Source organism: Nothobranchius furzeri, chromosome 4 (assembly GCF_043380555.1).
Source record: "Nothobranchius furzeri strain GRZ-AD chromosome 4, NfurGRZ-RIMD1, whole genome shotgun sequence".
Classification (NCBI taxonomy): Eukaryota; Metazoa; Chordata; class Actinopteri; order Cyprinodontiformes; family Nothobranchiidae; genus Nothobranchius; species Nothobranchius furzeri.
The window spans coordinates 21,284,946-21,301,422 of record NC_091744.1 but is presented as its reverse complement, the minus strand read 5'-3'; the positions used below and the strand labels follow the sequence as shown (position 1 = coordinate 21,301,422).

The 16,477-nt window shown below is 37.5% G+C and overlaps 2 protein-coding genes across 2 annotated transcripts; one reads left to right on the top strand and one right to left on the bottom strand.

Moving 5' to 3' along the window:
• Positions 1–8,189: 8,189 nt before the first annotated feature.
• On the bottom strand, positions 8,190–10,349 carry LOC129160802 (uncharacterized). The gene is made up of 4 exons (XM_070550606.1): positions 9,914–10,349; positions 9,364–9,471; positions 9,070–9,277; positions 8,190–8,654 (listed from the first exon to the last, which is right to left on the bottom strand). Exons 1-4 carry the CDS (start codon positions 10,087–10,089, stop codon positions 8,190–8,192), a joined length of 957 nt encoding a protein of 318 aa, XP_070406707.1. The 5' UTR covers positions 10,090–10,349.
• LOC129160803 (coiled-coil domain-containing protein 106-like) lies at positions 10,279–14,673 on the top strand. The gene is made up of 4 exons (XM_054737821.2): positions 10,279–11,157; positions 11,518–11,676; positions 12,387–12,593; positions 13,331–14,673. The coding sequence occupies exons 1-4, from the start codon at positions 11,025–11,027 to the stop codon at positions 13,651–13,653; spliced, it is 822 nt and encodes a 273-aa protein (XP_054593796.1). The 5' UTR covers positions 10,279–11,024; the 3' UTR covers positions 13,654–14,673.
• The last annotated feature ends 1,804 nt before the right edge of the window (positions 14,674–16,477 follow it).

Genomic DNA, 16,477 nt, shown 5'->3' with positions numbered 1-16,477 from the left:
GGCTGTTGATTGGAGTACCCTAAAACAAACCTGACCTCTCTGAGACATTCAGAAGCCAAGTTATAAGCCTCCAAAGGTGTGTTTGGAACCCTGCCTTTAAGGAACAAGTGATCCGGTGACCTTTATGACCTAACTTGACCCCCTTAGGAATGTGCTATCATCATGAAACACAGGAATCATTTACAACTCAATAGATTCTACTTTTCTGTGATGTGTCAGCCTGATTGAAGCTTTTTTCTGAGAAATGGACCCAGAATGATGTGAAATTGTGCTTTGTGCAACATAATTCTGGGTGCAATTTAATAACCATAAGTGCTAATGACTCCATTCCTTTTTGGAGTTAAAGGGGCTGTTAATAGGAGTACTCTAAAACACACCTGACCTCTCTAGGACATTCAAAAGAAAAGTTATAAGCCCACAAAGGTGTAACTGGACTACTTCTTTAAAGTGACACCAGGTCCGGTGACCTTTGGGACAATGGTTTGACCCCCTTAGGAATGTGCTATCATCATGAAACGTTCAGATCACTTACAACTCAATAGATTGTACCTTCCTGTAACGTTTCAGCCTGATTGGACCTTGTTTTCACACAAATGGACCCAGAATGATGTGAAATTGTGCTTCGTGCAACATAATTCTGGGTGCCATTAAATAACCATAAGTGCTAATGACTCCATTCCTTTTTGGGGTTATAGGGGCTGTTAATTGGAGTACTCTAAAACAAACCTGACCTCTCTAGGACATTCAGAAGAAAAGTTATAAGCCCACAAAGGTGTGTTTGGAACCCTGCCTTTAAGGAACAAGTGATCCGGTGACCTTTATGACCTAACTTGACCCCCTTAGGAATGTGCTATCATCATGAAACACAGGAATCATTTACAACTCAATAGATTCTACTTTTCTGTGATGTGTCAGCCTGATTGAAGCTTTTTTCTGAGAAATGGACCCGGAATGATGTGAAATTGTGCTTTGTGCGACATAATTCTGGGTGCCATTTAATAACCATAAGTGCTAATGACTCCATTCCTTTTTGGAGTTAAAGGGGCTGTTAATAGGAGTGCTGTAAAACACACCTGGCCTCTCTAGGACATTCAAAAGAAAAGTTATAAGCCCACAAAGGTGTAACTGGACTACTTCTTTAAAGTGACACCAGTCCCGTTAACCTTTGGGACATGGTTTGACCGCCTTAGGAATGTGCTATCATCATGAAACATTCAGATCACTTACAACTCAATAGATTCTACCTTCCTGTAACGTTTCGGACTGACTGGACCTTGTTTTCAAACAAATGGACCCAGAATGATGTGAAATTGTGTTCGTGCAACATAATTCTGGGTGCCATTTAAAAGCCATAAGTGCTAATGACTCCATTCCTTTTTGGGGTAATAGGGGCTGTTGATCGGAGTACCCTAAAACAAGCCTGACCTCTCTGAAACATTCAGAAGCCAAGTTATAAGCCCCCAAAGGTGTGTTTAGAACGCCGCCGTTAAGGAACAAGTGATCCGGTGACCTTTGTGACCTAACTTGACCCCCTTAGGAATGTGCTATCATCATGAAACACAGGAATCATTTACAACTCAATAGATTCTACTTTTCTGTGATGTTTCAGCCTGATTGAAGCTTTTTTCTGAGAAATGGACCCAGAATGATGTGAATTTGTGCTTTGTGCGACATAAATCTGGGTGCCATTTAATTACCATAAGGGCTAATGACTCCATTCCTTTTTGGGTTTATAGGGGCTGTTAATTGGAGTACGCTAAAAGAAACGTGACCTCTCTAGGACATTCAGAAGAAAAGTTATAAGCCCACAAAGGTGTAACTGGACTACTTCTTTAAAGTGACACCAGGTCCGGTGACCTTTGGGACAATGGTTTGACCCCCTTAGGAATGTGCTATCATCATGAAACGTTCAGATCACTTACAACTCAATAGATTGTACCTTCCTGTAACGTTTCAGCCTGATTGGACCTTGTTTTCAAACAAATGGACCCAGAATGATGTGAAATTGTGCTTCGTGCAACATGATTCTGGGTGCCATTAAATAACCATAAGTGCTAATGACTCCATTCCTTTTTGGGGTTATAGGGGCTGTTAATTGGAGTACTCTAAAACAAACCTGACCTCTCTAGGACATTCAGAAGAAAAGTTATAAGCCCACAAAGGTGTAACTGGACTACTTCTTTAAAGTGACACCAGTCCCGGTGACCTTTGGGACATGGTCTGACCTTCTTAGGAATTTGCTATCATCATGAAACATTCAGATCACTTACAACTCAATATATTCTACCTTCCTGTAACGTTTCGGCCTGATTGGACCTTGTTTTCAAACAAATGGACCCAGAATGATGTGTGATTGTGTTCGTGCAACATAATTATGGGTGCCATTTAAAAGCCATAAGTGCTAATGACTCCATTCCTGTTTGGGGTAATAGGGGCTGTTGATTGGAGTACCCTAAAACAAACCTGACCTCTCTGAGACATTCAGAAGCCAAGTTATAAGCCTCCAAAGGTGTGTTTGGAACCCTGCCTTTAAGGAACAAGTGATCCGGTGACCTTTATGACCTAACTTGACCCCCTTAGGAATGTGCTATCATCATGAAACACAGGAATCATTTACAACTCAATAGATTCTACTTTTCTGTGATGTGTCAGCCTGATTGAAGCTTTTTTCTGAGAAATGGACCCAGAATGATGTGAAATTGTGCTTTGTGCAACATAATTCTGGGTGCAATTTAATAACCATAAGTGCTAATGACTCCATTCCTTTTTGGAGTTAAAAGGGCTGTTAATAGGAGTACTCTAAAACACACCTGACCTCTCTAGGACATTCAAAAGAAAAGTTATAAGCCCACAAAGGTGTAACTGGACTACTTCTTTAAAGTGACACCAGGTCCGGTGACCTTTGGGACAATGGTTTGACCCCCTTAGGAATGTGCTATCATCATGAAACGTTCAGATCACTTACAACTCAATAGATTGTACCTTCCTGTAACGTTTCAGCCTGATTGGACCTTGTTTTCACACAAATGGACCCAGAATGATGTGAAATTGTGCTTCGTGCAACATAATTCTGGGTGCCATTAAATAACCATAAGTGCTAATGACTCCATTCCTTTTTGGGGTTATAGGGGCTGTTAATTGGAGTACTCTAAAACAAACCTGACCTCTCTAGGACATTCAGAAGAAAAGTTATAAGCCCACAAAGGTGTGTTTGGAACCCTGCCTTTAAGGAACAAGTGATCCGGTGACCTTTATGACCTAACTTGACCCCCTTAGGAATGTGCTATCATCATGAAACACAGGAATCATTTACAACTCAATAGATTCTACTTTTCTGTGATGTGTCAGCCTGATTGAAGCTTTTTTCTGAGAAATGGACCCGGAATGATGTGAAATTGTGCTTTGTGCGACATAATTCTGGGTGCCATTTAATAACCATAAGTGCTAATGACTCCATTCCTTTTTGGAGTTAAAGGGGCTGTTAATAGGAGTACTGTAAAACACACCTGGCCTCTCTAGGACATTCAAAAGAAAAGTTATAGGCCCACAAAGGTGTAACTGGACTACTTCTTTAAAGTGACACCAGTCCCGGTAACCTTTGGGACATGGTTTGACCGCCTTAGGAATGTTCTATCATCATGAAACATTCAGATCACTTACAACTCAATAGATTCTACCTTCCTGTAACGTTTCGGCCTGATTGGACCTTGTTTTCAAACAAATGGACCCAGAATGATGTGAAATTGTGTTCGTGCAACATAATTCTGGGTGCCATTTAAAAGCCATAAGTGCTAATGACTCCATTCCTTTTTGGGGTAATAGGGGCTTTTGATCGGAGTACCCTAAAACAAACCTGACCTCTCTGAGACATTCAGAAGCCAAGTTATAAGCCCCCAAAGGTGTGTTTAGAACGCCGCCTTTAAGGAACAAGTGATCCGGTGACCTTTATGACCTAACTTGACCCCCTTAGGAATGTGCTATCATCATGAAACACAGGAATCATTTACAACTCAATAGATTCTACTTTTCTGTGACGTTTCAGCCTGATTGAAGCTTTTTTCTGAGAAATGGACCCAGAATGATGTGAATTTGTGCTTTGTGCGACATAAATCTGGGTGCCATTTAATAACCATAAGGGCTAATGACTCCATTCCTTTTTGGGTTTATAGGGGCTGTTAATTGGAATACGCTAAAAGAAACGTGACCTCTCTAGGACATTCAGAAGAAAAGTTATAAGCCCACAAAGGTGTAACTGGACTACTTCTTTAAAGTGACACCAGGTCCGGTGACCTTTGGGACAATGGTTTGACCCCCTTAGGAATGTGCTATCATCATGAAACGTTCAGATCACTTACAACTCAATAGATTGTACCTTCCTGTAACGTTTCAGCCTGATTGGACCTTGTTTTCACACAAATGGACCCAGAATGATGTGAAATTGTGCTTCGTGCAACATAATTCTGGGTGCCATTAAATAACCATAAGTGCTAATGACTCCATTCCTTTTTGGGGTTATAGGGGCTGTTAATTGGAGTACTCTAAAACAAACCTGACCTCTCTAGGACATTCAGAAGAAAAGTTATAAGCCCACAAAGGTGTGTTTGGAACCCTGCCTTTAAGGAACAAGTGATCCGGTGACCTTTATGACCTAACTTGACCCCCTTAGGAATGTGCTATCATCATGAAACACAGGAATCATTTACAACTCAATAGATTCTACTTTTCTGTGATGTGTCAGCCTGATTGAAGCTTTTTTCTGAGAAATGGACCCGGAATGATGTGAAATTGTGCTTTGTGCGACATAATTCTGGGTGCCATTTAATAACCATAAGTGCTAATGACTCCATTCCTTTTTGGAGTTAAAGGGGCTGTTAATAGGAGTACTGTAAAACACACCTGGCCTCTCTAGGACATTCAAAAGAAAAGTTATAGGCCCACAAAGGTGTAACTGGACTACTTCTTTAAAGTGACACCAGTCCCGGTAACCTTTGGGACATGGTTTGACCGCCTTAGGAATGTTCTATCATCATGAAACATTCAGATCACTTACAACTCAATAGATTCTACCTTCCTGTAACGTTTCGGCCTGATTGGACCTTGTTTTCAAACAAATGGACCCAGAATGATGTGAAATTGTGTTCGTGCAACATAATTCTGGGTGCCATTTAAAAGCCATAAGTGCTAATGACTCCATTCCTTTTTGGGGTAATAGGGGCTTTTGATCGGAGTACCCTAAAACAAACCTGACCTCTCTGAGACATTCAGAAGCCAAGTTATAAGCCCCCAAAGGTGTGTTTAGAACGCCGCCTTTAAGGAACAAGTGATCCGGTGACCTTTATGACCTAACTTGACCCCCTTAGGAATGTGCTATCATCATGAAACACAGGAATCATTTACAACTCAATAGATTCTACTTTTCTGTGACGTTTCAGCCTGATTGAAGCTTTTTTCTGAGAAATGGACCCAGAATGATGTGAATTTGTGCTTTGTGCGACATAAATCTGGGTGCCATTTAATAACCATAAGGGCTAATGACTCCATTCCTTTTTGGGTTTATAGGGGCTGTTAATTGGAATACGCTAAAAGAAACGTGACCTCTCTAGGACATTCAGAAGAAAAGTTATAAGCCCACAAAGGTGTAACTGGACTACTTCTTTAAAGTGACACCAGGTCCGGTGACCTTTGGGACAATGGTTTGACCCCCTTAGGAATGTGCTATCATCATGAAACGTTCAGATCACTTACAACTCAATAGATTGTACCTTCCTGTAACGTTTCAGCCTGATTGGACCTTGTTTTCACACAAATGGACCCAGAATGATGTGAAATTGTGCTTCGTGCAACATAATTCTGGGTGCCATTAAATAACCATAAGTGCTAATGACTCCATTCCTTTTTGGGGTTATAGGGGCTGTTAATTGGAGTACTCTAAAACAAACCTGACCTCTCTAGGACATTCAGAAGAAAAGTTATAAGCCCACAAAGGTGTGTTTGGAACCCTGCCTTTAAGGAACAAGTGATCCGGTGACCTTTATGACCTAACTTGACCCCCTTAGGAATGTGCTATCATCATGAAACACAGGAATCATTTACAACTCAATAGATTCTACTTTTCTGTGATGTGTCAGCCTGATTGAAGCTTTTTTCTGAGAAATGGACCCGGAATGATGTGAAATTGTGCTTTGTGCGACATAATTCTGGGTGCCATTTAATAACCATAAGTGCTAATGACTCCATTCCTTTTTGGAGTTAAAGGGGCTGTTAATAGGAGTACTGTAAAACACACCTGGCCTCTCTAGGACATTCAAAAGAAAAGTTATAGGCCCACAAAGGTGTAACTGGACTACTTCTTTAAAGTGACTCCAGTCCCGGTAACCTTTGGGACATGGTTTGACCGCCTTAGGAATGTGCTATCATCATGAAACATTCAGATCACTTACAACTCAATAGATTCTACCTTCCTGTAACGTTTTGGACTGACTGGACCTTGTTTTCAAACAAATGGACCCAGAATGATGTGAAATTGTGTTCGTGCAACATAATTCTGGGTGCCATTTAAATGCCATAAGTGCTAATGACTCCATTCCTTTTTGGGGTAATAGGGGCTGTTGATCGGAGTACCCTAAAACAAACCTGACCTCTCTGAGACATTCAGAAGCCAAGTTATAAGCCCCCAAAGGTGTGTTTAGAACGCCGCCTTTAAGGAACAAGTGATCCGGTGACCTTTATGACCTAACTTGACCCCCTTAGGAATGTGCTATCATCATGAAACACAGGAATCATTTACAACTCAATAGATTCTACTTTTCTGTGACGTTTCAGCCTGATTGAAGCTTTTTTCTGAGAAATGGACCCAGAATGATGTGAATTTGTGCTTTGTGCGACATAAATCTGGGTGCCATTTAATAACCATAAGGGCTAATGACTCCATTCCTTTTTGGGTTTATAGGGGCTGTTAATTGGAATACGCTAAAAGAAACGTGACCTCTCTAGGACATTCAGAAGAAAAGTTATAAGCCCACAAAGGTGTAACTGGACTACTTCTTTAAAGTGACACCAGGTCCGGTGACCTTTGGGACAATGGTTTGACCCCCTTAGGAATGTGCTATCATCATGAAACGTTCAGATCAATTACAACTCAATAGATTGTACCTTCCTGTAACGTTTCAGCCTGATTGGACCTTGTTTTCACAAAAATGGACCCAGAATGATGTGAAATTGTGCTTCGTGCAACATAATTCGGTACCACTTTACAATAAGGCTCCCTTATAAATGGCTAATAAATGGTTTCTAAATGTATTATTAATCCATCTATAATGTCTTATATATGACTAATTAATGTTTATTATGCATTAATTAAGGGTGAGAAAGAGACTAAACCTACTAATTTTTTGCCAAATAGTGAACCAAATCTGTTGACTTATGTACTTTATCTAGACTTCATATATTAAACATTTCAAACTAAGAACCTATCTTTTAAGCACTATTAGCATTTGTAAACACAGTTTTGGGCAAATAATTAATGTACCTTATAACTGCATTATAAATACTTACAATGATTAAAGGGAGCGCTATTGTAAAGTGTAAAACATGTCTTTATTTATTAATGATTAATTAACATTTATAAATACAAACTGGAGCCTTCTTATAAAGTGTAAAACATGTCTTTATTTATTAATGATTATTAATGATTAATAAACATTTATAAATACAACCTGGAGCCTTATTGTAAAGTGTAAAACATGTCTTTATTTATTAATGATTAATAAACATTTATAAATACAAAAGGGAGCCTTATTATAAAGTGCAAAGCATGTTTTTATTTATTAATGATTAATAAACATTTGTAAATACAAACTGGAGCCTTATTGTAAAGTGTAAAACATGTTTTTATTTATTAATGATTAATAAACATTTATAAATACAAACTGGAGCCTTATTGTAAAGTATAAAACATATATTTATTTATTAATGACTAATAAACATTTATAAATACCAAAAATTAGTCTTAAATGTTTAAATTTGTTAAACTTCAGAGTTACACTAAATGCTTAAAATATTTGTACAAACTATGTTAACTACTGTCAAAAATGGTCATGTATTGTAAGTGTAGCACATTTAACATCCAAACTCATCAAACACACCAAATACCCCCTCCCTAAAAAAAACTGTTGTAGAAGAGATTCAGGTTAAACTGGGAATGATTTCCATATGTCCTTGAATAAGCGTCCCAGTGGTCCATCAGGATGTTTTGAACCAAGCCAAGATGACCATTCGAGAACTTTAAGATGTTCCTCCAACAACATCTCTGTACGATTTCCTCTTAGTCTGCGAATATGTCCTTTAATTGTCATCCAAGCTCTTTCAATATGTTGTGTATGACTGCCCGAGTGAGGATCAACAAACCACCTGCTGTGATTTACTGTGTAATGTTTGTACCCCATGTTTGTCAAGACATTCTTGTAGGCTCTCCACTCATCACTGATATTGGCACTACCCGACTTAACATGCTGTCTGATCAGAGGAACAAGGTGACGCCTTGTTCGTTTCTCTACAAGTTTTAACACGAGCCTTCGCCTTTTGTCTTTCACTCCCATCAGTCCAAAGACCCATTTCTTTCTTTTCCAAGCATTTCCGAAGCGTCCACGTGCATACTGAAAATAAAAAAAGATTAAGGTTAAACAGAATATTTACAAAGTATATTCTTAAATGCAGTTTGCATCTTAACATTTTAATTGTATTGCTGTTATTAAAGTAAATTGTATTTTAACTTTATTAACAGCATGACAAAGATGTTGAATAAAAAAGCTGTTTTCTGTCATTCATTTCCTTTATGGATTAATTGACTACTTTTACAAACTTTAATTTTGTTAAATTCTGACTCAAGTGATTCAAATCATCATAGTAATTGATATAATAATATGTTTATTAACAGATTGTTTTTGTTTGGTTGTAACAGTTTTACTATATTGATTCTTAAATGTAATGGTAAAAACTTAAAACTTATATGTTTAGGGGACATGTTCAGATCTGGACTGATAATAACAAAGGGGTCTGAGAGTTTACAACCTTTCGCTGATGACGGAGACAGCTTTCATCCATAACCACAAATTCTTTGTGACCACCAAGACAGTGCCCTTTATTTACTCCGTGTCTTTCCATTGCACTGATGCAGACTTGTCGAATACGCTTTGCCATGGCACTTAATGTTTTGGAGCTGCCAGCCACATCATCATCAATCATATCTATCTGCCTGAGCCTGAGCCCTTGTGAAAATCTGCGACAGAAATGAAAACCAATCAAAACTCACTGAGGCCCTATTATTAACTGCTATTCCTGTTGACATTCATACACACAGGCTACCTGTAGATGAACTTCATCCAACTGAAAAGAGAAGATTTTGATTTCTCAAAGAGGGAGCCAGTTCTAATTGTTCTGGAGACTTTTCTATGACTTGCTCTTTTGCAGCACCTGAGAACAAACCAAAAAGTGAGGTAAATAAATGAACCTATAAACATTATCACAAAATTATATTAAAAAATAAATAAATATTGAGATAAAGTTAGCACTGTGTCTTGCTTTTAAAATTTGAAGGGCTGTTGCTCTATCCCCGACCTTCCTGAATGAGCCGAAAGCCACGCCTCCTAACGTGCACATGCAGGGAAAGCCGAGTCAAGTGAGAGAACATCTGAAATGCAGTGCTATTAGCCAGTGTGGTAGGCTTGCAGAAATTATTAGTTTAGCTGTAAAGCCAGGGGAGGGACTTAGGAGAAAAATAAAATATGAAAGATCACACTTTTTCTCATAGAACAAGGTCAGATGGTCAAAATTATTTTAACAATTCCAACTTACGTACCCTGCCTTTAATATCAGAATGTGATGTTAAATGTTCTACATTATCATGCATTCATACCACATAAATTGGTCTTTCTTCACCACAGATATCATTTTCATCTTATGGTGGCAAACAGGGCATCTCAGCTTCTTCTTTAGAAGGTGTTTCTTTTGCAGCCATTTAATCAGCCTCAGAGTCTTCTTTTTAGTTTGTTTTCCCTCTGTATGAGTGCACAACTTCATCCCAAGAGGCATTCTAGTAGGAAAAATTATAGATTTATTTAATTATATTATTACATTGAAATACTGGTATCTTCAGAATGTCATAGGTAAAAAAAGGTCACTGATATAGCAACAGATCAAGTCTTTGTATAATTCTTGAAGCATTCTTTGAAAAGTCAAGGAAAAATGTAAAACCATTAATTTGACCAAAAAATTCAACACACAAAAAAAAAATCAAGATATAAACATTTCTAGTTCCAGTTTATTTTACTTACTTAAAAAACACAGCACATACAGTTGCAAACTGTATTGCCTCTGCAATCTATTTGTGTTGTTTTTTTTTTTTTACAATACACAGCTCACCAGGAAGTAACACTTGCTAAATAAAAACCTGAATTTATAATTATGTTGACTTACTAAGAATGACCAAAAAAAGAAAGATAAATGGGTTTTTAATAAATATGTTAATTATCATTATTTATGACTACTCTTCCCTGCAAGCGAACTTGTAAATGCTGATAATTTTCAAAGAAAAATGTAAAAATGGCTAACACAACAGGAACAAGAATATTTAGTTAAGTTAATACAAAACATGCTACATTTACACAAAACATTTTCATTCTTAAAAATGATTTTTCTTCATCAGCTAAAGTAATATTTAAAAGTGAATTATAATTAAAAGAACAACCCTGCATACAAAAAATAAAACAATTTGCTCACCTCTTATAGTGCATTGGACTCAGTTATGAAGCGTTTCCCGCTGGATTTTTAGGTTGCATATGAAAACTAGCCATCGTCGCGCCAAAGGGAATAAAACGAAAATTAGCCATACAGAGATGAGCTTAGTGCAAACATCCAATCACAGTGAATCTTAATACGGAAGTCCCTCCCATCGGTGTGCGTCGGAGCTGAGGTGGATCCACCAGTCAAACCGACACGGACTGACGCTAGCTAGCTACGGCAGCGCCATGGATGGACCTGAAGAGAAAGATTCCTGTTCCACTGCGACACCTGCGGTCAGCACGCGTTCAAAGAAAAACAAAAAGCAGCGACTGGATAACGTTAACACTAAACCAACGCTGTCAACAGAGAAACGTGATGGTGAGGAATGTTTTAATGCTAACAATGAACCATTTGGCTGCTACAGTGCCTAGCTATCTCTGGTACTATTAATTATTACGAAAGTGAAACCTCACAAAGTTTTATATTTTGTAATAGTTAGTAAATGTATATACATTTATATCATTATGAATAACCCCAGTGTGGTAACATGGAGGAATAATTTATTTTGTTCTGGAAGTGTCTGCTCTACAACAGGTGTTTGTCTCAGAACTTTTTTTACATTTGTATTGTTACCATTTAAAGTAGATATTTTTGTTTCTGCTGTCATTTAGTTTGCCTAGTTTAGATTTGAGATTCTGCTACTGTTGTTAATGTGTGTCTAAATTTTGTTTTTTTTAGATACTTCTTCTGGCCTTGCCCCTACTGCAACTGTGCTTCTTAATAAGGAGAGACAGGAAGTTGCTTTTCTTAAGGAGAAGCTGGAGTGGCAAAAGATGAGAATTGAAGAACTGGAAGGAGAGAGGGATTTCCTCCGAAGTCAGCTATCATCTCTGTCAAGTATGACATTAAACTAGTTTCATAAACATTGTTTAATTTTAGATTATTGTGATAAAAATCTGATAATTTATAAATATACATGAAGATCCCTTATTGTCACTGTGTTGATAAAAAAATAGTTACTCTTTGGTGTTATGCCAGTTAACTCTTAAAAATAACTTGTTCTAATTGGGTTTAAACCTATTGATTAATTAATTGGCATGTATTATGCCATTACCTATTATCTGTTTATTATCTGTTTTCTTACAGTTGTCTGTGCTCTCACGAATAAATACATTTTCATTTACATACTTTAATAATTAATTTAAAATACACATTTCGACATCAAAGTGTTCATTTAGATGGTTTGTAGTTGTGCCACTTTATCTCTTAGTACCAGCAACTTAGTTTTCCCCTTTTTCTCCTTTAAACACCACGGTAATAGGTAATTACTGCCAATTATTGACATTTAATGTTGTATTGGACAACAACACTCAGTCATTATACTGTTTTATTATTCTATAGTCTACAAAAATTAGATTTGCCCAGCCACATGTATATTATTTCACTCAGAAGGGTGCATCATTCTCATTCTGTCAAAGCACATAAGCTGACAAAATCATCCATTGTGTAATGAAATGAAATTGGCAGCTACTTTGCATGTTTGTTTCACTCTGTGTTACCTGATATGTGTTAAAAAAAATTCTAAATTCATCCATTTTTTTCTGCAGCGCAACCTAAAGACGAACCATTAAATGATACGTTTATCAACAATCCTTCTGAAAACTTGGATTCATCTTCCACATCTTCATCTGCATCATCTGAGTGGTCATCCTCATCCTCATCTTCACCCCCAAAGAAGCAAAAGCGCAAATTCAAAAACAAGCATTCAAAAGCCAAGAAATACAAGAAGGAGGAAAAGAAGTTCCGTCAGCGTGGTGAGCAAAATACTTATATTCAGAAGATATGTAGCCTGGCCTGCCAGACTCCTCCTCTGTTGAATTCTGCACAGAGAAAGAGTCTGGTAACTCTCCTATGTAAATAACCCCACCCAAATGAAAATGCTAACCAAACCAATCATCACTGAGCAGCGTATGTCACACACACAGTGAAGCTCAAATTCTCATAAACAATTATGTCTGAAGCGGAGTTCACCGCGGCTCTTTCCTCTGTTGTAAATGACTTGGACATGTCTTTGAAACCACAACAAGAACCGCTAAAAATCTTTCTTCTAAAGAAAGATGTTTGCGCCATTACCAGGCTCCATTTTTTACTACAGCTAAAAAAACTACTGCGTCACATGGTACAGTTGGCATTTCCACTTTTTTTTTTTTTTTGATTGGTCATTTTTGAGCTGGCTAATCCCGCCCCTCATGTGCCTCTCTGCCTGTGAGTTACCAGACTCTCTGTGCAGAAGTCTAGTCTGGCAGGCCAGGCTAGAAGATATGTTCTTTGGAGATAAAATTACCATTTAAACATTTTCTTCAAACTACATTGTATTTGACACCAAACTTGAATATAAGGTTTGGACTGATGCGCATTTTTAGAAATGCATACACACACACACACACACACACGTATATGCATGTGTGTGTGTAAATTATAGTAACAGATTGTATTGTGTGCCATGAGCATTTGTTTCTAACAGTTTTCTTTGTTTTAATTTGATTCTCAGTCCGAACACCAAGTGAGATTGTGCAGAGATACAAGTCCCTCCTCAAGACATTTCCAAAGATGAAGACCTTGTCCAAAGCTTTTCAGAAGCATGGGATTGACAGAAACAGAGTTGTGTCCACGGCATCAGTTGCTGAGCTCGCTATCGCAGCTCCTCTTGTTTACCAGGAGCTGATCTCCAACAAGCCCAGTGGAGAGACGGTACTCCATTTTGCTAAGCGATGTGAGGAAGAGATTCAAAGCAATGATGAAGTGAAAAACAAAATAGAAAGCATGAAGGCTGATGGATCTTTGCTTCCAATTCGAAGAGGCAAGTCTGTCTGAAAGCCTACTCAGTTATCTGACTTGTTCTGTTTCAGCATATTTAGCTATAGAACAGATGTGTGTGAAACTGGTAATTTTTTAACGATCTGTTCAGTTATGTGTTCAGTTTCCACACAACAAAGATTTTTCTTGTCATTTTTGTTTAGAAGGTTTTGTGTGTCCTAAGTGTAACCAAAACAACTGCACATGTTAAGATAGAGTATTGTCTAATGTTATAAGGCAGCTTGTTATACTTTTCATAGTAAGGCCCCTAGTCTTCAAAAAGTTTACTGGTTATAAATAATTGTTAACTAGTTTCATACTAAAAAAGTTTCATTTTACATTTAAAAATGTTTAAGAGTCATTAATAAACACTGATATGTTTTATACTTTACAATAAGGCTCCCTTTTGTAATTATAAATGTTTATTAACTATTAATAAATAAAGACATATTTTACACTTTACAATAAGGCTCCAGTTTGTATTTATAAATGTTTATTAATCATTAATAAATAAAGACATGTTTTATACTTTACAATAAGGCTCCCTTTTGTAATTATAAATGTTTATTAACTATTAATAAATAAAGACATATTTTACACTTTACAATAAGGCTCCAGTTTGTATTTATAAATGTTTATTAATCATTAATAAATAAAGACATGTTTTACACTTTACAATAAGGCTCCAGTTTGTATTTATAAATGTTTATTAACTATTAATGAATAAAGACATATTTTACACTTTACAATAAGCCTCCCTTTAATCATTGTATTTATAATGCAGTTATAAGGTACATTATTAGTTGCCCAAAACCTTGTTTACAAATGCTAATAGTGCTTAAAAGGTAGTTTCTTAGTTTGAAATGTTTAATATATGAAGTCTAGATAAAGTACATAAGTCAACAGATTTGGTTCACTATTTGGCAAGAAACTAGTAAGTTTAGTGTCTTTTTCACCCTTAATTAATGCATAATAAATGTTTATTAGTCATATATAAGGCATTATAGATTGATTAATAAGACATTTATAAACCATTTATTAGCCATTTATAAGGGAGCTTTAATGTAAAGTGGTACCCATAATTCTGTGTGCCATTTAAAAAACATAAGTGCTAATGACTCCATTCCTTTTTGGGTTTATAGGGGCTGTTAATTGGAGTACACTAAAAGAAACATGACCTCTCTAGGACATTCAGAAGAAAAGTTATAAGCCCACAAAGGTGTAACTGGAGTACTTCTTTAAAGTGACACCAGGCCCGGTGACATTTGGGACATGGTTTGACCCCCTTAGGAATGTGCTATCATCGTGAAACATTCAGATCACTATCAACTCAATAGATTCTACCTTCCTGTAATGTTTCGGCCTGATTGGACCTTGTTTTCACACAAATGGACCCAGAATGATGTGAAATTGTGCTTTGTGTGACATAATTCTGGGTGCCATTAAATAACCATAAGTGCTAATGACTCCATTCCTTTTTGGGGTTATAGGGGCTGTTAATTGGAGTATGCTAAAAGAAACGTGACCTCTCTAGGACATTCAGAAGAAAAGTTATAAGCCCACAAAGGTGTAACTGGACTACTTTAAAGTGACACCAGGCCCGGTGAAATTTGGGACTTGGTTTGACCCCCTTAGGAATGTCCTATCATCATGAAACGTTCAGGTGACATTCAACTCAATATATTCTACCTTCCTGTAACGTTTCAGCCTGATTGGACCTTGTTTTCACACAAATGGACCCAGAATGATGTGAAATTGTGCTTCGTGCAGCATAATTCTGGGTGCCATTTAAAAACCATACGTGCTAATGACTGCATTCCTTTTTGGGTTTATGGGGGCTGTTAATTGGAGTACGTGAAAAGAAACGTGACCTCTCTAGGACATTCAGAAGAAAAGTTATAAGCCCACAAAAGTGTAACTGTTCTACTTCTTTAAAGTGACACCAGTCCCGGTGACCTTTGGGACATGGTTTGACCCCCTTAGGAATGTGCTATCATCATGAAACGTTCAGGTGACTTACAACTCAATAGATTCTACCTTCCTGTAACATTTCAGCCTGATTGGACCTTGTTTTCACACAAATGGACCCAGAATGATGTGACATTGTGCTTCGTGCAGCATAATTCTGGGTGAAATTTAAAAACCATACGTGCTAATGACTCCATTCCTTTTTGGAATAATAGGGGCTGTTGATTGGAGTACCCTAAAACAAACCTGACCTCTCTGAGACATTCAGAAGCCAAGTTATAAGCCCCCAAAGGTGTGTTTGGAACCCTGCCTTTAAGGAACAAGTGATCCGGTGACCTTTATGACCTAACTTGACCCCCTTAGGAATGTGCTATCATCATGAATCAAAGGAATCATTTACAACTCAATAGATTCTACTTTTCTGTGATGTGTCAGCCTGATTGAAGCTTTTTTCTGAGAAATGGACCCGGAATGATGTGAAATTGTGCTTTGTGCGACATAATTCTGGGTGCCATTTAATAACCATAAGTGCTAATGACTCCATTCCTTAATGGAGTTAATGGGGCTGTTAATTGGAGTACTCTAAAACACACCTGACGTCTCCAGGACATTCAAAAGAAAAGTTATAAGCCCACAAAGGTGTAACTGGACTACTTCTTTAAAGTGACACCAGTCCCGGTGACCTTTGGGCCATGGTTTGACCGCCTTAGGAATGTGCTATCATCATGAAACATTCAGATCACTTACAACTCAATAGATTCTACCTTCCTGTAACGTTTCGGCCTGATTGGACCTTGTTTTCAAACAAATGGACCCAGAATGATGTGAAATTGTGTTCGTGCAACATAATTCTGGGTGCCATTTAAAAGCCATA